The following is a 22,275-nucleotide window of genomic DNA, read 5'->3' as shown; positions in this document are numbered from 1 at the left end:
AAGCTTGGGGATACCCCGGAATCCCAAGCTATTATCTAAAATTGAGCAACCAACTAAGCTTGGGGATGCCCCCGAGTGGCATCCCCGCTTTCTTCCAACAATTATCGGTATTTTACTCGAGACTATATTTTTATTCATCACGTGATATGTGTTTTTCTTGGAGCGTCTTGTATGATATGTGTCTTTGCTTGTTTTATTTTGTGTTTTAAGTCATCAATCCTTGCTGGACACACCTATTCTAGAGATCCAAAATTATGTCATGACTTGTTAGAATTGCTCTCTATGCTTCACTTAAATCTTTTATGAGCTAGGACTTGCTCTAGTGCTTCACTTATATCTTTTTGAGCAAGGTGTGCTTTGTTATTTTTGAAGAAATACCATCTTGCTTCACTTAGATTTGTTTGAGATTTAGTAAAATTTTGAAGAAATTCTCTCTTGCTTCACTTAAATTATTTTGAGAGAAAGAAAACTTGTTATGCTCATGATCTTCACTTATATTTGTTTGAGCTTATGAAAAGCAACACATGAAAATTAGTGCCAAAGTGATAGATATCCAAGAAGGATAAAGAAAAAAATGTCATGAAGATCATTGGACAAAATAAACTTGATTCTTAGTAATAGTTTTGAGATATGATGATGTGATATGTGAGTCATCTTGATGAGTAATTATGCTTTAGTAACAATATTGGTATTAAGGTTTGTGATTCCCTATGCATGCACGAAAGTCAATAGTCATGCAATGAAAATTATATCCTACTTGTGGTGCATTATTCGGTGTTAATTATGCTTAATGCTTGCTTATGAGATTATTCGTTTCTTGGTTGGTCGCTTCCCAATCTTTTGCTAGCCTTCATTTTGCACTAAGTATGATCTCTACTTGTGCATCCAAAATCCTTTAAACTAGTTTTGCCACATGAGTCCACTTTATCTACCTATATGCCATATTCTTTTGCCGTTCTAAGCAAATTTGCATGTGCCATCTCTAAAAATTTTCAAAATAAACTTCTCTTTTGTGTGTTTGTTTTGCTCACGGAGCGGTGAGGGGTGGCTAATATTTTCCATGCTAGATGTGTTATTCTCAAGATGAGTGTTTGTTCACTTGTCATTGCACGAGAGTAAGGCAAAGGTATTAGGGATGCCCAGTCCTGAAATTCAAAAATAAAAGAATTTACTTTATGTTGTCAAATAATAAATTCCTTGGAAAGTGTTGGTATGGCGGGCACCCGTGGATACAGTTAGCCATGGAAAGTGAAAGAAATGGTGGAAAAAGGAATAAACTTTATTTTCCGTTTTGGAACCGCCTATGGCATATCTAGCATCGAAAGTGTTGGGAACTCTAAGTCATTTTTGTGGGTGGGATGGATACACCTCCCAAAATGTTTTTATCTCAAATTTTTCGCTTTGAGCTCTGACATCTCTACAAATCCCTACTTCCCTCTGCGAAGGGCCTATCTTTTACTTTATGCAATTTTTATTTTGAGTCCCCATCTTCTCTTATAAAAAGCACCAACTAGGAAGCAATATGATCGTACTTAAGTATTCGGCATAGCTAATATTCGAGTGTGTTTCATGAATGGATGAATGTTTGAGCATGATGGAATAGGGATAACTTATTTTAGCATTGATATTTTGAAAGACTTGGTTGCTTGTTGATATGCTTGAGTATCTAAATTATTATGTCAAAACTAGAATTGCTTTGAATCTCATAAAAGTCCAATTGTCCATGCTATAAAGAAAAGAATATGATATGACTTGATGAACAACACTCCACATACTAAATTTTGTTTTTTATCACTTACCTACTCGAGGACGAGTAGGAGTTAAGCTTGTGGATGCTGATACGTCTCCAACGTATCTATAATTTTTGATTGTTCCATGCTGTTTTATTATCAATCTTGGATGTTTTATAATCATTTTATAGTCATTTTATATCATTTTTTGTACTAACCTATTGACATAGTGCCAAGTGTCAGTTGTTGTTTTTTCCATGATTTTTACATCGCATAAAATCCATATCAAACGGAGTCCAAATGCCACGAAACTTTGCGGTGATTTTTTATGGTACAGAAGGAAGGCAATGGGCCCTGGTTGCACATGGCAGGGAGTCCCGAGGAGGGGACAACCCACCAGGGCGCGCCAGGAGGCCCTGGCGCGCCCTGGTGGGTTGTTCCCACCTCAGGTACCCCCCGGACCGCCTCTTTGTTCTATAAATACCCCCAAAATTCCAGAACCGTAGGGAGTCGATGAAATATTCATCCAGTCTCCGCAGAGTCCAGAACCACCAGATCCAATCAAGACACCATCTCAGATAGGGTTCACCACCTCCATTGGTGCCTCTCCGATGACGCGTGAGTAGTTCTTTGTAGACCTTCGGGTCCGTAGTTAGTAGCTAGATGGCTTCATCTTTCTCTCTCTATCTATCTCTCTCTCTTGATTCTCAATACAATGGTTTCTCTTGGAGATCCATATGATGTAACTGTTTTGCGGTGTGTTTGTTGGGATCCAATGAACTTTGAGTTTATGATCAGATGTATATTTTTATATCCATGAAAGTATTTGAGTTTCTTTGATCTCTTTTATGCATGATCTCTTATAGCCTCGTATTTCTTCTCCGATATTTGGGTTTTGTTTGGCCAACTTGATCTATTTATCTTGCAATGGGAAGAGGTGCCCGGTAGTGGGTTCGATCTTATGGTACTTGATCCCAGTGACAGAAAGGGATCCGACACGTATGTATCATTACTACTAAGGATAAAAAGACGATATCTATATCTACCGCCATATAGATAAACAGATCTTGTCTACATCATGTCATCATTCTTATTGCATTACTCTGTTTTCCATGAACTTAATACACTAGATGCATGCTGGATAGCGGTCGATGTGTGGAGTAATAGTAGTAGATGCAGGCAGGAGTCGGTCTACTAATCTTGGACGTGATGCCTATGTAATGATCATTGCCTAGATATTGTCATAATTATTTGAGGTTCTATCAATTGCCCAACAGTAATTTTTTCACCCACCATTTGCTATCTCTCTTGAGAGAAGCCACTAGAGAAACCTACGGCCGCTGGGTCTTCTTTCTCATATATTTGCTTTGCGATCTATTTTTATTTGCTTTTATTTCAGATCTATTAATCCAAAAACCCAAAAATACTTTGCTGCACTTTATTTTATTTGCGATCTATCTATTCAATCTATTACAATTTTATCTCCTGTCACACATCATTCGGGCGTCATTACCCGAAAGGGATTGACAACCCCTTTAACACGTCGGGTTGCAAGTGGTTGTTATTTGTGTGCACGGGCTGTTTACGTTGTGTTTCTTGGTTCTCCTACTGGTTCGATAACCTTGGTTTCATGTCTGAGGGAAATACCTACCGCCGTTGTACTGCATCATCCCTTCCTCTTTGGGGAAATACCAACGTAGCTTCAAGCGACATCATTCACGCGGTCGGACATCGCCCTAGCCTCCGTCCAAGCGAACACTGATCTCGTGGGTGCCCATGCCATAAATCGGTCCAGGATGACCACGGACACCCCCGTCCTTTTGTTGATGTTGCTAGATCAACGACCAGCCCCTCAAGGTGGGGCTGGAGGAGTCCGAGTGGTTGGCCCAATGCAAAGGCAATGGTAGATGGCGCAAACCGGACTCCATGGTCGCGCATCACCGCAAGGCGAAGGTAGTCGAGCGGTTGCGTCGTGAGCGCCCAGTGGCGACCAGTCAGGGTTGTTGTAATGCCTAGCAGGCCTTCTGCCACTAGAAGGACAATGAAGACAACTCAGAGTGCAGCGACGACAATGATGGTGGTGTGGACAATGACGGATGTGCCGATGGCCACGGAGGCCATGCCTACGAGGTAACCGTCCTGTACTTCGCATAGTTCTTTTAGTTTAAATTTCATTGTTAGTTGAAACTTTTCTAAATCCCCCCTTTTGGTTGTAAATGTATCAAAATTTAGCAAATATAGTCCGGTTTAGCTTGAACTTCATCCATTTTGATAGATCTGTTTGAAATAGGGTACACATTTGGTGCCTGCCGTTGGATGGCCTCCAACCTTATCACTGTTCGCGGACATATCCGGATGTGTCCATGGACATTTGGTGCAAGCTTGCAAAATTTATATGGAGTTTGGTTGTATTCTATGGGTCCACAAAATATTAAGGTAAATCCACACTTCTTCATGAACGGTTTAATCCTGCAAAGCACAAGTCGCACCATATGCTTATGGTACCAATAAGAGAAACATATCTAATTTTGTGACACTCATTGGCTATTGGGCCATAGAGAGGCAAATTTGTCTGACAACTAGTTCACTTGGACTAATAATTGTCCGGTGCCTACATATGAAACACTTGACCGCGCGCACATGGATACTACATGGGACTTATGTTGGGGAACGCAGCATGCAATTTCAAAAAAATTCCTACGCTCACGCAAGATCTATATAGGATATGCATAGCAATGAGAAGGGGAGAGTGTGTCCATGTACCCTCGTAGACTGAGAGCGGAAGCGTTTGACAACGTAGTTGATGTAGTCGAACTTCTTCTCGTTCCGACCGATCAAGCACCGAACGTACGACACCTCCGAGTTCTGCACACGTCCATCTCGATGACGTCCCTCGAACTCTTGATCCAGCAAAGTGTCGAGGGAGAGTTTCATCAGCACGACGGCGTGGTGACGGTGATGTTGAAGTGATCCACGTAGGGCTTTGCCTAAGCACTACAACAATATGACCAGAGGCGTAAACTATGGAGGGGGCGCCGCACATGGCTAGAAATCAATATTTTTTTTGACAGAAAGACTATAAGGAAACCCCCTACAGTATAATTGATGCAACAAACCCAAATTGCAAGTACCATGCCTTGAACCTGGGTGGGTGGGAAGGCATCAGCCCCTTCCCGCCACTAGGCTATGCCTTAGTCTGCGCTAGGAATCAATGTTGTGTGTTCTAGTGGTGCCCCCCCCCACATATATATAGGTGGGATAGGGAGAGGGGCAGCAAGGGCTCCCCAGGTAGGAGTAATCCTACTTGGGCGCCTCCCACAAGTCGGCCTCCCCCCTTCCATAAGTGTCGGAGGGGGAGGAAAGAGAGGGGGAAGAGAAGGGAAGGGGGAGGCCGAATCCTCCCCTTACCTTTCTCCCTTCCCCTCCTTCCTTCTCCTCCTATTCGGCCTATATGCGGGCGCATCAGCCCACTAGGGGCTGGTCTGTCCCGCCCTTAGCCCAATAAGGCCCATATCTTTGCCAGGGGGTGCCCGGAACCCCTTCCGGTGACCCGATACGTACCCAGTACCCCCGAAACACTTTCTGTTGTCCGAATACTATTGTCCTATATATGAATCTTTACCTCTAGACCATTTTGATACTCCTCGTCATGTCGGTGATCTCATCCGGGACTCCAAACAACATTCGGTCACCAAATCACACAACTCATATAATACAAAATCGTCATTGAACGTTAAGCGTGTGGACCCTACAGGTTCGACAACTATGTAGACATGACCGAGACACCTCTTTGGTCAATAACCAATAGCTTAACCTGGATGCTATTGGTCCCCACATATTCTACGAAGATCTTTATCGGTCGTACAATAATGACAACATACATTATTCCCTTTGTCATCGGTATGTTACATGAGATTCGATCGTCGGTATCTTCATACCTAGTTCAATCTCGTGACCGGCAAGTACGTTTACTCGTTCCTTAATGCATCATCCCGCAACTAAATCATTAGTCAAATTGATTGCAAGGCTTATTATGATGTGCATTACCGAGAGGGCCCAGACATACCTCTCCGATACTCGGAGTGACAAATCCTAATCTCGATCTATGGCAACCCAACAAACACCTTTGGAGATACCTGTAGAGCATCTTTATAATCACTCAGTTACGTTGTGACGTTTCATAACACACGAGGTATTCCTTCGGTATTCGGGAGTTGCATAATCTCATAATCAAAGGAAGTCATGAAGAAAGCAATAGCAATAAAACTTAACGATCATTATGCTAAGCTAACAGATGGGTCTTGTCCATCACATCATTCTCCTAATGATGTGATCCCGTTCATCAAATGACAACACATGTCTATGGTTAGGAAACTTAACCATCTTTGATTAACGAGCTAGTCTAGTAGAGGCTTACTAGGAACACAGTGTTTTGTCTATGTATCCACACATGTATCAAGTTTCCGGTTAATACAATTCTAGCATGAATAATAAACATTTATCATGATATAAGGAAATATAAAATAACAACTTTATTATTACCTCTAGGGCATATTTCCTTCAACTTAAAATTCCCTTGGGAAACTATGCACTCTCTGGAAAGTGTTGATGCATTTTCGAACCATGCCTCAATTATTCTTGACCCAAATTCAAAAAATACTTCATCGTACATTCAAATTTGAACTGGGTTGATTACTGCCTCTTGGCTTTGCGGAACTTGTCAATAATATTTAGGAAAGGTCGCTCATTGGTAGAATATCAATCCAGAGATGGAACCTTAGGATTTGCGCTTGATTACCTTGATCTATTTTGGATTGATGTAAAGGGACTTCTTCCTAGAGACCTGATACGTCTCCAACATATCTATAATTTTTTATTGTTCCATGCTATTATATTATCTGTTTTGGATGTTTAATGGGCTTTAATTTACCTTTTTATATTATTTTTGGGACTAACCTACTAACCAAAGGCCCAGTGCAAATTGCTGTTTTTTTTTGCCTATTTCAGTGTTTCACAGAAAAGGAATATCAAACGGAATAAAAACCTTCGGGAGAGTTATTTTTGGAACAAACGTGATCCAGGGGACTTGGAGTGGTCGTCAAGAAAGAAGCGAGGAGGCCACGAGGCAGGGGGGCGCACCCAGGGGGCAGGGGCGCGCCCCCCACCCTCGTGGGCCACTCGCAGCTCCACCGATATACTTCTTCCTCCTATATATACCCATATACCCCGAAAACATCCAGGAGCACCACGAAACCCTATTTCCACTGCCGCAACCTTATGTACCCAAGAGATCCCATCTTGGGGCCTTTCACGGAGCTTCGCCGGAGGGGGAATCGATCACGGAGGGTTTCTACATCAACACCATAGCCTCTCCGATGATGTGTGAGTACTTTACCACAGACCTTAGGGTCCATAGTTATTAGCTAGATGGCTTCTTCTCTCTCTTTGGATCTCAATAAAAATTTCTCCTCGATCTTCTTGGAGATCTATTCGATGTAATTCTTTTTGCGGTGTGTTTGTCGAGATCCGATGAATTGTGGGTTTATGATCAAGATTATCTATGAACAATATTTGATTCTTCTCTAAAATCTTTTCTGTATGATTTGTTATCTTTGCAAGTCTCTTCGAATTATCAGTTTGGTTTGGCCTACTAGATTGATCTTTCTTGCAATGGGAGAAGTGCTTAGCTTTGGGTTCAATCTTGCGGTGTCCTTTCCCAGTGACACCAGGGGCAGCAAGGCACGTATTGTATTGTTGCCATCGAAGATAAAAAGATGGGTTTTATATCATATTGCTTGAGTTTATCCCTCTACATCATGTCATCTTGCCTAATGCGTTACTCTGTTCTTATGAACTTAATATCTAGATGCATGTTGGATAGCGGTCAATGTGTGGAGTAATAGTAGTAGATGCACAATCGTTTCGGTCTACTTGTCGCGGACGTGATGCCTATATACATGATCATGCCTAGATATTCTCATAATTATGCACTTTTCTATCAATTACTCGACAGTAATTTGTTTACCCACCGTAATACTTATGCTATCTTGAGAGAAGCCACTAGTGAAACCTATGCCCCCCGGGTCTATTTTCCATCATATAAGTTTCCAATCTATTTTACTTTGCAATATTTACTTTCAATCTATATCATAAAAATACCAAAAATATTTATCTTATTATCTTTATCAGATCTCACTTTTGCAAGTGGCCGTGAAGGGATTGACAACCCCTTTATCATGTTGGTTGCATGGTTCTTATTTGTTTGTGTAGGTGCGAGGTGACTTGAGTGTAGTCTCCTACTGGATTGATACCTTGGTTCTCAAAAACCGAGGGAAATACTTACGCTACTTTACTACATCACCCTTTCCTCTTCAAGGGAAAACCAACGCAGTGCTCAAGAGGTAGCAAGAAGGATTTCTGGCGCCGTTGCCGGGGAGGTTGCACCAAGTCAAGATTTGATCTCCCGTCAACAAGCCATTTCTGGCGCCGTTGCCGGGGAGATCTACGCACAAGTCAAGACTTACCAAGTACCCATCACAAACTCTTATCCCTCACATTACATTATTTGCCATTTGCCTCTCGTTTTCCTATCCCCCACTTCACCCTTGCCGTTTTATTCGCCCTCTTTTTCTGTTCACCTCTTTTTCGCTCGCTTCTTGTGTGCTTGTGTGTTGGATTGTTTGCCACGATGGCTTTACCAAAAAGTGATTGATGTGTCTCCTATTAAATCTTTGTTTTGCAATATGAATCTTGATAATGATGGGATTGGAGATGATTCAACTTTAGTTAAAAGGCGTCCCAATGGTTCGTAGTTTTTAGATCTTGATGCAAAAACTAATAAAAGTGGGATTGAAGAGGTCAAAACTTTACATAGCAATGAACCCACTATTTTGGATTGCAAGGGATTTAATTATGATAATTGCTCTTTGATAGATTGTATTTCCTTGTTGCAATTCGTGCTAAATTCTTTGCATGCTTATAGTCAAAATAAAGCTTTTACCAAACATATCGTTGATGCTTTAATGCAATCTTATGAAGAAAAGCTTGAATTAGAAGTTTCTATCCCTAGAAAACTTCATGATGAGTGGTAACCTACTATTAAAATTAAAACTAAAGATCATGAATGCTATGCTTTATGTGATTTGGGTGCTAGCGTTTCCACGATTCCAAAAACTTTGTGTGATGTGTTAGGTTTCCGTGAATTTGATGATTGTTCTTTAAATTTGTACCTCGCGGCTTCCACTATTAAGAAACCTATGGGAAGGACTAATGATGTTCTTATTGTTGCAAATAGGAATTATGTGCCCATAGATTTCATTGTTCTTGACATTGATTGCAATCCTACATGTCCCATTATTCTTGGTAGACCTTTTCTTAGAACGATTGGTGCAATTATTGATATGAAAGAAGCGAATATTAGATTCCAATTTCCGTTAAGGAAAGGCATGGAACACTTTTATAGAAAGAAAATTAAATTACCTTATGAATCTATTATGAGAGCGACTTATAGATTGCATACAAAGATGATAATACCTAGATCTATTCTTATTTTTATGCCTAGCTAGGGGCGTTAAACGATAGCGCTTGTTGGGAGGCAACCCAATTTTATTTTTGTTTCTTACTTTTTGGTTTTGTTTAGCAATAAATAATTCATATAGCTTCTGTTTAGATGTGGTTTTATGCTTTTAATTAGTGTTTGTGCCAGGTAGAACCTTTGGGAAGACTTGGGGAAAGTTTTTGCGATCTTGCTGTAAAAAAACAGAAACTTTAGCGCTTTTTTAATGAAGAGTGCGATTAGGTTGATTCTTTTTGCAGATGGTTAATAGACAAATTAGTCACGTCCACCAATTTATTTCAGAATTTATGGGGTTACAGAAGTATTCGAAACCTACATATTACTACAGACTGTTCTATTTTTGACAGATTCTGTTTTTCCTGTGTTGTTTGCTTATTTTGATGAATCTATGGCTAGTATCGGGGGGTATGAACCATAGAGAAGTTGGAATACAGTAGGTTTGACACCAATATAAATAAAGAATGAGTTCATTACAGTACCTTTAGTGGTGGTTTGTTTTCTTATACTAATGGAGCTCATGCGATTTTCTGTTGAGTTTTGTGTTGTGAAGTTTTCAAGTTTTGGGTAAAGATTTGATGGATTATGGAACAAGGAGTGGCAAGAGTCTAAGCTTGGGGATGCCCAAGGAACCCCAAGGTAAAATTCAAGGACAACCAAAATCCTAAGCTTGGGGATGCCCCGGAAGGCATCCCCTCTTTCGTCTTCGTCCATCGGTAACTTTACTTGATGCTATATTTTTATTCACCACATGATATGTGTTTTGCTTGGAGCATCTTGTATGATTTGAGTCTTTGTCTTTTAGTTTATCACAATCATCCTTGTTGTACACACCTTTTGGAGAGACACACATGAATCAGAATTTATTAGAATACTCTATGTGCTTCACTTATATCTTTTGAGCTAGACAATTTTGCTCTAGTGCTTCACTTATATCTTTTTAGAGCACGGTGGTGGTTTTATTTTATAGAAATTATTGATCTCTCATGCTTCACTTATATCATTTTGAGAGTCCTCTAGAACAGCATGGTAATTTGCTTTGGCTATAAAATTAGTCCTAATATGATAGGCATCCAAGATGGGTATAATAAAAACTATCATAAAAAGTGCATTGAATACTATGAGAAGTTTGATACTTGATGATTGTTTTGAGATATGAAGATGGTAATATTAGAGTCATGCTAGTTAAGTAGTTGTGAATTTTAGAAATACTTGTGTTAAAGTTTGTGATTCCCGTAGCATGCACGTATGGTGAACCGTTATGTGATGAAGTCGGAGCATGATTTATTTATTGATTGTCTTCCTTATGAGTGGCGGTCGGGGACGAGCGATGGTATTTTCCTACCAATCTATCCCCCTAGGAGCATGTGCGTAGTACTTTGTTTCGATAACTAATAGATTTTTGCAATAAGTATGTGAGTTCTCTATGACTAATGTTGAGTCCATGGATTATACGCACTCTCACCCTTCCACCACTGCTAGCCTCTCTAGTATCGCGCAACTTTCACCGGTACCATAAACCCACCATATACCTTCCTCAAAACAGCCACCATACCTACCTATTATGGCATTTCCATAGCCATTCCGAGATATATTGCCATGCAACTTACCACCGCTCCGTTTGTTATGACACGCTTCATCATTGTCATATTGCTTTGCATGATCATGTAGTTGACATCGTATTTGTGGCAAAGCCACCTTTATAATTCTTTCATACATGTCACTCATGAGTCATTGCACATCCCGGTACACCGCCGGAGGCATTCACATAGAGTCATATTTTGTTCTAAGGATCGAGTTGTAATTTTTTGAGTTGTAAGTAAATAAAAGTGTGATGATCATCATTATTAGAGCATTGTCCCATGTGAGGAAAGGATGATGGAGACTATGATTTCCCCACAAGTCGGGATGAGACTCCGGACGAAAAAAAAGAAAGGCCATAAAAAAAGAGAAGGCCCAAAAAAATGAGAGAAAAAGAGAGAAGGGACAATGTTACTATCCTTTTACCACACTTGTGCTTCAAAGTAGCACCATGATCTTCATGATAGAAAGTCTCTTATGTTGTCACTTTCATATACTAGTGGGAATTTTACAATATAGAACTTGGCTTGTATATTCCAATGATGGGCTTCCTCAAAATGCCTTAGGTCTTCGTGAGCAAGCAAGTTGGATGCACACCCACTTAGTTCTTTTGTTGTGCTTTCATACACTTATAGCTCTAGTGCATCCGTTGAATGGCAATCCCTACTCACTCACATTGATATCTATTGATGGGCATCTCTGTAGCCCATTGATATGCCTAGTTAATGTGAGACTATCTTCTCCTTTTTGTCTTCTCCACAACCACCGTTCTATTCCACCTATAGTGCTATGTCCATGGCTCACGCTCATATATTGCGTGAAGATTGAAAAAGTTGGAGAACATCAAAAGTATGAAACAATTGCTTGGCTTGTCATCGGGGTTGTGCATGATTTAAATATTTTGTATGGTGAAGATGGAGCATAGCCAGACTATATGATTTTGTAGGGATAACTTTCTTTCGCCATGTTATTTTGAAAAGACATGATTGCTTTATTAGTATGTTTGAAGTATTATTATTTTTATGTCAATATTAAACTTTTGTCTTGAATCTTTCAGATCTGAACATTCATGCCACAATAAATAAAATTACATTGAGAATTATGCTAGGTAGCATTCCACATCGAAAATTCTGTTTTTATCATTTACCTACTCGGGGACAAGCAGGAATTAAGCTTGGGGATTCTTGATATGTCTCCAACGTATCTATAATTTTTTATTGTTCCATGCTATTATATTATCTGTTTTGGATGTTTAATGGGCTTTAATTTACCTTTTTATATTATTTTTGGGACTAACCTACTAACCAAAGGCCCAATGCAAATTGCTGTTTTTTTGCCTATTTCAGTGTTTCGTAGAAAAGGAATATCAAACGAAATCCAAACGGAATGAAACCTTCGGGAGAGTTATTTTTGGAACAAACGTGATCCAGGAGACTTGGAGTGGCCGTCAAGAAAGAAGCGAGGAGGCCACGAGGCAGGGGGCGCGCACAGGGGGGGCAGGCGCGCTCCCCACCCTCGTGGGCCCCTCACAGCTCCACCGACGTACTTCTTCCTCCTATATACCCATATACCTGAAAACATCCAGGGGCACCATGAAACCCCATTTCCACCGCCGCAACCTTCTGCACCCAAGAGATCCCATCTTGGGGCCTTTTCCGGAGCTCTGCCAGAGGGGGAATCAATCACGGAGGGCTTCTACATCAACACCATAGCCTCTCCGATGATGTGTGAGTAGTTTACCACAGACCTTCGGGTCCATAGTTATTAGCTAGATGGCTTCTTCTCTCTCTTTGGATATCAATACAAAGTTCTCCTCGATATTCTTGGAGATCTATTCGATGTAATTCTTTTTGCGGTGTGTTTGTCGAGATCCGATGAAGTGTGGGTTTATGATCAAGATTATCTATGAACGATATTCGATTCTTCTCTGAATTTTTTTATGTATGATTTGTTATCTTTGCAAGTCTTTTTGAATTATCAGTTTGGTCTGGCCTACTAGATTGATCTTTCTTGCAATGGGAGAAGTGCTTAGCTTTGGGTTCAATCTTGCGGTGTCCTTTCCCAGTGACAGTAGGGGCAGCAAGGCACGTATTGTATTGTTGCCATCGAGGATAAAAAGATGGGGTTTATATCATATTGCTTGAGTTTATCCCTCTACATCATGTCATCTTGCCTAATGTGTTACTCTGTTCTTATGAACTTAATACTCTAGATGCATGCTGGATAGCGGTCGATGTGTGGAGTAATAGTAGTAGATGCAGAATCATTTCGGTCTACTTGTCGCGGACGTGATGCCTATATACATGATCATGCCTAGATATTCTCATAATTATGCACTTTTCTATCAATTGCTCGGCCGTAATTTGTTTACCCACCGTAATACTTATGCTATCTTGAGAGAAGCCACTAGTGAAACCTATGGCCCCGGGGTCTATTTTCCATCATATAAGTTTCCAATCTATTTTACTTTGCAATCTTTACTTTCAATCTATATCATAAAAATACCAAAAATATTTATCGTATTATCTCTATCAGATCTTACTTTTGCAAGTGGCCGTGAAGGGATTGACAACCCCTTTATCGCGTTGGTTGCAAGGTCCTTATATGTTTGTGTAGGTGCGAGGTGACTTGTTGTAGTCTCCTACTGGATTGATGCCTTGGTTCTCAAAAACTGAGGGAAATACTTACGCTACTTTACTGCATCACCCTTTCCTCTTTAAGGGAAAACCAACGCAGTGCTCAAGAGGTAGCAAGACCTAGGTTTGTCGAATCATGGAGCTATTTTATGGTGCAGGTAGATGTGAGTTATAGAGGTTATCTATTATCGTGTAAGTCTTTGTGTTCTAGACAAAGCGAAGATGGTAATGTGATATTCCAGGTTAAATAGGAATGATAGACTACATAGGGCAACGAGATGCCCCTTCTTTTCTGGGAGCCGGTCCAAAAGTTACATCAAAGTTAAGTGTGCTTAGCTTTGAGCAATTTGAGGATGGGTGATCGACTGGAAACTTGTTCCTAGGTGTGCACGAGCGAGGACAAAGTGTCCAGGAAAGACCGATGTTTTTTGTAGGGGTAGTCTAGATCCCATGCTCAATGAACAGGAACCGATGGGTTTGGTCGAGGTGTTACAATTGGAATCAGGGCAGACCCTCATGGTTACACGTGAGTGTGTGGTTTAGTGATGCATGCATGCGGCAAATGTGGATGCTGTCACTGGCGCGCATAAACGTGTGCCAATAGGAAATGTTTCTGATAGGCTAATGGTGACGTTAAGTTTGTTTGGATTGGATAAATTTGAGGATGGATAACTTACTTGGAATTTGTTCTCAGCTACACACGAGTGATGACAAAGTATGCAGGAAAGACTAGTGTTTGTATGTGTGGCCGGTCTAGATCCCAGGCGCAATGTCTGGAACCGGTACGTGAACTTGTAGGTTTCGTTGGGGCGTTAGAGGTAACATGTGTAAGCAATAAGAGGAAATAGGACAGAACAAAAGTTTCTCGTGCAGTTGTTTTGGATCATATAATAGAAAATAAATATTGATACGACGAATAAATAACAATTTCATTATAACTAGATGTGGGCAATGTTTTCTTGTGATACCACGATTAAATACCACTGATGGATCCATCCAATATTCACGCTACTCCGTCTCCCGAGGTTACCCCGGTTGTTAAGAAATTACTAGAAACATACGTAGACGTTTAGTGACATCATTTGTCCCCCAAGGAATTGTTCCAGCTACCGTACTCTCCTTATTGTCACTAGTGTTTGATATATTTTGCAACTATTCCATGTGTGTCGCCTGTCCTTGTATCAATCTTCGCTGCATCGGTGCCAGCCAGTTGTAGCATCGAGAATGATACAAGAGACAAAATGTTGTACAAAAATAAATATATAATGGAATAGTTGCACGCACATCGGGGTGCGAGGCAGTCCTCGACCCTTTGCCCAAGAAGATTACAAACATATTGCAATTGAATCGTAGAATACAAACATTATTGATGGGTTTACTTGAAGATGAATGATTAAACATCTTACAATATCACTGCTTGCAGTGGGATCAGGGTTACAAGTATTGATCTAATGGAGATGGTGGCTATGGCTGTGGAACTAGCGAATGAAGCAAACTTGTAACCGTGATCAAGTGAGATGAATGGAATAGGTTTCGATGCCTCATTGCAAGTTGGACTTTGGGGCCAATACGAATAGTCTTCTGACGACTGACATGGAGGCAGTGGCGAGTTGTACGTCCGCCAGTACAAGCGATGTTGGTTGTCTTTTCTTTTGGAAGCTCTTGTGGTGACCCCTTCTATATGAAACTGATCATATCCTCGGGCACTTTCCATATATGCCTTGATTCCTTCCTCAACTGATTACCCATCTAAACTAGCCAAGTGAAGACAAATAGTCGAAGAGAAATATGCATCTATAAACAAAAACATAAGGCATCAATATGATATGAACACAAAGAAATAATTCATCACATGTTCAAAACCACTGCTAAGTTTACATCAGATGGACCACAATCGTGATAGCCAGCTCATGTGGACTTGAACAACAAGGGGGTGAGGACGCAGGGATGTTGGCACCGACGCTGAGGCAGGGACTGCCACGTTACTATGATGGCGGGGATGACACGTGGGATGAGGAGCCACACTGAGCAGCAAAGCTCACAACGCCTCATCGATCTCCTCCTCTAAGCACTCCTACTCGAGCGACTCACAGGCGATCCTGCACTATTCGAGGATGTTGGTGGAACATGGATGAGGATGGCAGTCCGAACGACAAGCGACGGGGGCAACGTGAAGGGGAGGTGTCCTGCTCGCATATTGAGTAGAAGACGGCATCACTATGACTACTCGTACCGGAAGCCGGCGAGGAGATACATCACCCATGACCTCGCACACAGCTCGACCATGGCCTCATCATCCACCTTGGTGCATCCCATCGTGTGGGGTCGGCGGCTAGCTAGGTTTGGCTGCGTGGCTAGGTAAGGGTTTGTTGTGTTGGGCCGTGTCCGACTATGGATGGGGTGGGAGAGAGGGGGGATGGAGTAAGAGAGAGGGAATGGGTGGAGCAGGACATATATAGCGGTGGGGTTGTACTGTCCGACGAACGTGGCACACACTTTGGCCATCTCCAATCCTCCCACATATGGCCTGGATTTGCAAGAAACTGGACTATCTCGACATATAGGCTGATTTTGGACTGTCTCTCATTATATGCCTTATTGTGCGGACCGCGCGACGCGGAGAGCTCATAATCGGTGCCTATGGCGCTAGTTTTCCTCTTGGCGCATCCCGCATGGGCCAACCCATTTACACAAGGCTGTAGCGCAGTCAAAGCACTATAGCGGATGGAATGTATTGTATTGATTCCAGTCATTGTAGCATTACAAGGTACTGTAGCAGTTCAAAAAAAGTTCACTCATTTAAAAATAACACGAATTCAAAAGTTCATAAATTTAGAAAAAATCTTGAATTTTAGATTTTTTTTCCCACTAACTTGGAAAAAAATCGTGAAAATTAAAAAAGGTTCATTAATCTGAAGAAAAAAAGTTCACAAATTTGAAAGAAAAGTTCACAGATTTAAAACACTGTTCTTAAATTTGAGAGAAAATAAAGGATTTAAAAAAAAGTTCACAGATTGAAAAGGAAGTTCATGAATTTGAAAAATATTTACAAATTTGAAACAAGTTCTTGAATGGCAAAAATTATCTTACATTTGAAATGTGTTCGCGAATTTAAAAATGTTCATAGATTTCAACCGAATTCATGAATTTCTAAAAAAATGAGTTTCTAAATATGTAAAAGAAAAAACAATTTTTTAAAAGTAGTGGATTTCTAAAAATTTATAGATTTGCAAAAAAGTTCACGAGTATGAAAGGGTTCATTTTAAAAAAAATCATGAGTTTGAAAAAAGTTCATGGATTTGAAAAAAACATGAATTTTCGAAAAGAAAAAGTTCGCATATTTTAAGAAATATTCATGCATTTGGAAAAAGTTCGCGACTTCAAAAAAAGTTCACGAGTTTGAAAAAAGTTCATGAGTCTAATTGTTTTTTCCAAATTTAAAAATAATTTCGCGAATTTGCAAAATAGGATGAATTTGTAAAAGAACTGAATTTGAAAAACACGAATTGTAAAAGTTCATGAATTACAAAAATTGAAATTGAAAAAACTACATGAATTTAAGAAAAAAAATCATGGATTTAGTAAAATGTTCACAAATTTTTGGAAAGTTCTGAATCTGGAAAAGAGAAAAACATCATGAAAATTAAAATGAAAAACTAAATAAAAAGAAACAAAAAGAAAAAACCCGGGCTACAAACGGGCAGATACAAAATAGAAAAAAGGTAGAAAATAAACGTGAGAAGAACCAAAGTACCGCTACAGTGCTAAAAGGGTCGGCCTGTTTTGGTGTGTGTGTGGGAGGGGGGGGGCTCTGTGTGCGAATGTGCGACGTGCCTTGTTGATTCAACCCAGGCAGCCCTGTTGCAAATCAAGTTTGATCTAAGTATCCAGAGACTAATTTGAAAAGAATCCTAAACACGGGTTCTAATCTTATGCACGAACTAGATGATACCCTGCGCGTTGCGGCGGGAATATGTTGCAATATATTTTTAATAAGATTTGATTATACAAAACATTTGGATTAATACTATATCAAAAAACTAAAATTATATATTGTATTGGATTATTGTATACTTGAAAATATTTATTGAATATAGGTTGTATAATATAACAAAACTCTTTCCATGCATGTTGGGTGGGTCTTTGGTGAGGTGACATGTGTGCATGTTAAAATAAATAGAATTAATGTAGTCCAATCAATAATGAAAAATAATTCTTATGCATGTTGTAGTGGACCTTTGTTTGACATGTATGCATGTTAAATAATATGAATAGTGTGGATAAACTATTTAGATATATAGAATACCTTACCATAGTACTATTATTAGTAGTAGCTAGCCTTCTACGCTCTGACAGGTTGAGTTATACTCTTGTCTTTCTATAAATTCAGCTCCATGTTGGACGTGATGTATCTACTCGTGAGCTCATATGTTTCAGGATGAACAATAAATTCAAAAAAAGTCAAAAAAATCTGATTTTATTTTTGGAATACTTGAAGTAATGTTTTGAGCGCTTATAAAATTTCATCATGAAATCACATTCGTGAAAGTCGTGACAGAAAAGACAAAATCAACGTTCTAGAAATGGTACTTTCAAACGTGTTTTGGAGCTATGATTTCTTTTTGCCACGATTTCCACCAATGTGATTTCATGATGAAACTTTGCAAGCAATCTAAACTTTTCTTAAAGTTTTCCACACACTAGAATTTTTAGAATATGATTTTTAATTTACTGTTCATGCTAAGACCATTCAAGCTCAAGTTGAGGAAGGTACTCTCACTTCTTCTTAATCAATAAAAATGACAAGTCTTATGCCTTGTTTAAAAAAGGTACTTGCACTCCATATTCCACTACTCTGCAGTTGACAATCCAGTATTTACGCAACGAGAGTAATGGCGAGAGGGCGCCATCTGAACCCATGGGCATATGCACCTATTTTCCAAAAAGTGTATTTTAAGCATGTTTTAAAATGTCAAAAAATTCAAAAGAAAATGTCACGCATACATGTTTGAAAATGTGTGTACGCGGCACAAAGTTTTATGAAAAAATGTCTTTGTTTTGCCTTCGCAAAAAAGACAAATTCCAGTGCTTTTAAATAATGTTCCACGACATAATTTTTTGTCTTTTTTGCACAGGCCACAATAAAAGTTATTTTTCCGTGAAACTTTATGCACGCACATAAAACATGCAGACGTACCCGCGTAATTTTTTTTCAGATTTTTTTAGAATTTAGAAATGTGTTTTTCAAAATGGATTCATATGTATCCGGATTCATCCATGCACTTCATGACCCGCTTTTCATCACGTCGTTGGTGGAGTCAACTTGTACCAACGGAAGCCTGCATGCTTCATTTATTAACCGGCAATCCACAAGCCTGCCAAGTCCACCGGGCGGGGCGCGTTTGCTCTGTTCCGTCAGTCTCACAGAACGAACAGCAACGCGTACATGCCGCGCCCGGCCCGCCCAACACGACTTGTGCAAAATCCACCGTAGTATAACAAGACGAGACCACGCCATCTGGCGACGGACCAGACGACCCTCCCATACCTGCTTGCTCGGGTCTTTGGTCCACAGTTCCATTCCACGTACGCCATGGCGACCGTCGGGTTCGGGCCGTACAGCGTCGCCACAGCGGGCGAGAAGAATGAGCCGACGAGGCCGCTCGCCTGCCCGTCCCCGTCCGTCCACCCGGCGACCGATGTGGACATCGAGGTCCAGCATGCCGCCGCGACCACCGCCAAGCGCCCGCGCTCCACGGGGTGCCTCCGCGGCCGCCGGTCCGTGCTCTGCTGCGGCGGCTGCTGCATGGCCTCCGTGGTCATCGCCGGGATCGTCGCCCTCGTGCTCGCCCTCACCGTGTTCAAGGTCAAGGACCCCGTCTTCACCATGAACCGCGTCACCCTGGAGGACGTCGACGGCGACTTCCTCGGCGCGGACGAGCGGCACCCGGTGTCCGTCAACGCCACGCTCAACGCCGACATCTCCATCAAGAACCCGAACGTGGCCTCGTTTAGCTACGACCGGAGCGAGACGAACTTCTACTACAAGGGGGAGACGGTCGGCGTGGCGTACGCCCCCGACGGCGAGGTCGGCGCCGACCGGACCGTGCGGATGAACGTCACGCTCGACGCGCTCGCCGACCGGATCTCCCCCAACGTCAACGTCACCGACCTCATCTTCGGCCAGAGCCAGGACTACGACCTCACCAGCTACACGGAGATCAGCGGGAGAGTGAGCGTGCTGGGGATCTACAAGAGGGACCTCGACATCAAGGTGAACTGCTCCATTACCTTGGAGGTCAGCGCCTTTAGCTCAGTGCAGAGTAAAACTACGGACTGCGTTGCAAACGTGAAGTAACCGATCATTGCTTATCAGGGGCAGGACGCCCCTTCTGTTTCTTTTTGTTCTCTATATATCCTCCCTTTCTTTTTCTTCACACTGTTTTGAGATGGATCCTCCTTTTCTTGGACCTATGTATCGTTATGTAATTATTATTATTATTAGTTACCTTTTAGGGGATTTTCATATAATTATATAAGGGTGTTCCACTTCATGAAAGGATAGAAATCAGTTGCTTAGGCCAGTTATTGTCCACTTAACAGAACAAGAGCAAAGCTACAAAATCGATTTCTAGACAGACTGGTAGGTTAACAACCTTGTTTTTGTAGTCCTTTTGCTGATGCATGCTCTTTCTAGTATTTTCTCGCTTCATCTGCGCCATCTCTCATGAACAGTAACCTTTTTTTATCGTGACTCTCGGATCACAAGAATTTACAAAAAGCATTGAGGTCGCGTATCGAGGTAGTGTTGAAAGATTAGATAAGTCACGGCTAAAAAAAGAGATAAACCATGCGGAAGGCATGGTGATGCACTATTTCAAGACTCAAACAAATGTGACAAGATTTCAAATAAAACATGGGGAGTTGTTAGACGTTGGGCTTTGTGATGTGTTTGATTAGCACGGAGCCGCCTTCCTTAAGAAAAAGCCAAGAGTTCCTCAACATCCCACTGGCGCCAGCGCCAGTCCGCCTCGTCTTTGGTGACCCTAGGGCCATGGCGGCGCAGTGGATCTCAAGCTTTATCAGCGGGTGGGCTCTATTTTTAGATATTCTTTTGAGTTTTGTTAGGGTTTTGGGTTTTTTCCATCTAGCCCTCGTCTCGGTGGTGTGTCTGGCGTCGTCGGTGGACCTGTGGAGGTGTGTCTCCGGCAAATATGTTCTTGGTGGATTTGCACGGATCTGTTCGTAATTCGGCTACGTTCCTGTGTCTTCAAATTGGATCCTTCCGATCTACGGTTCTCTTCATCAGCGGCGGTTGTTGTTCTGCTGCGTTGGTCCCATGGGGCTTTAGCATGATGACATTGTGACTGTCTACTACAACAAGATTTGCCCGACTCCAACGAGGGAGGGGCGATGAGGGCGACGCGTCTTTAACTCGCTCTAGTGTTTGTAGTCATCGCTAGGTGGTCTACGGATCTGGATGCAATTTTTATTATTTCTGGCGTTCGTTACATCCATGATTGGAGATGAATAGATTGAAAGTTTTCTCGCAAAAGGGTGAAATTAGTTGCTTGATAGCTTGGTGTATCGAATGAGTCCCTTCAAACTGGCTAGGAATGTCGCCTTTTCTAAATGTAAAAAGTGGTTTCCCTCAATTTCTATTAATAGAAACTGCAGTTATAAGCGCCGGTCCATCGGCTAAAATTTCGGCCGGCCGCCGCGCAGCCATCCAATTTCGTCCGCGTGAGTCGTTAGATTGCATCTTCCACCTCCTTTTTTAGCTCTCCCTCTGTGACGCCCGAATAATTAAGCTACAGTAACCATCTGCTAATGATGCCACGTCACCTCGATTACTGTTGCTAATCTCGAGTTAGTTTGAAATCGATTCAAATTCAAATTCAAAAGTAAGCAAACAATAAAAAATTTCAAATATTAAAAGTAAAATGTTCGAGGTGAGCCAAATAATGCATAGGAAAGTATGGTGGGGAAACCACACTTTTAGAAAAGGTTTTAATACTCTAAAAATATTTTAAACAGTAACAAAAACAATTAGTTAAATGCCTTTTACAAAATAAAATATTAAAATATTTTATTTAGTTGCCCAAACTTATGTCGCAGTAGCCTATTTACTAACACTAAATTAGGGACTGCTTTTATAGTTTACAAAACTAAAATAAAAGTGAAACTAAAGTAAAACAGAAAACAAAAAAGGAAAATTAAACAAAGTAAAATAAAGACAAAAGAAAGGGAAACCCCCCCTCCCTCGCTGGGCCTCGGCCCAGCTAGCCATCGGGCCAACCAGGCCGGCCCACACCCCCACCACTTAACCCCGGTCCACCCGACCGAAACCTTAACCCCTCCCACTTCTCCCTCCCCGATTCCCCATTCCCCTCGCTCACTCCCCACTCCCCGATCCCCTTCTGGATCGGGGCAACCACCTCAGCGCCCCGTGCCCTCTGCCTTCCCCGGAGCTTCGCCGTTGCCAGGCACTCGCCGGCCCCCAACTACGTCGCCCCGCCGCAGGCACCGCCGGCCGGGTGCGCCCCGACGCATCGTGCCCCGACCACCTCTGGCGCCGCACGAGGACCGCGCCGCCGGAGCCCCCTCACCGTCTTCGCTAGGATCGGCCACCGCCCCAGATCGCCATCGCTCGGAGCCACGTCGCCGAGCGCCCTTTGCCGGAGCTCCTCCATCATCGCGGGATCTCGCGTTTCCGTCCTCCTCCACAACGACGTCCACAAGCCACGCCGACCCC

At 41.7% G+C, this 22,275-nt stretch overlaps 1 protein-coding gene across 1 annotated transcript; it reads left to right on the top strand.

Moving 5' to 3' along the window:
• The first annotated feature begins 18,963 nt into the window (after positions 1–18,963).
• Positions 18,964–20,084, top strand: LOC125548575. Its single transcript, XM_048712145.1, has one exon. It carries the CDS (start codon positions 19,114–19,116, stop codon positions 19,876–19,878), a length of 765 nt encoding a protein of 254 aa, XP_048568102.1. The 5' UTR covers positions 18,964–19,113; the 3' UTR covers positions 19,879–20,084.
• The last annotated feature ends 2,191 nt before the right edge of the window (positions 20,085–22,275 follow it).

Source organism: Triticum urartu, chromosome 3 (genome assembly GCF_003073215.2).
Source record: "Triticum urartu cultivar G1812 chromosome 3, Tu2.1, whole genome shotgun sequence".
Lineage (NCBI taxonomy): Eukaryota > Viridiplantae > Streptophyta > Magnoliopsida > Poales > Poaceae > Triticum > Triticum urartu.
The sequence above is the reverse complement of the archived record's forward strand: the minus strand, read 5'-3'. Positions and strand labels throughout refer to the sequence as shown.

Bases quoted from the DNA above. Each gene is read 5' to 3' on its own strand.
- LOC125548575 (XM_048712145.1), top strand. From the start codon at position 19,114: ATGGCGACCGTCGGGTTCGGGCCGTACAGCGTCGCCACAGCGGGCGAG.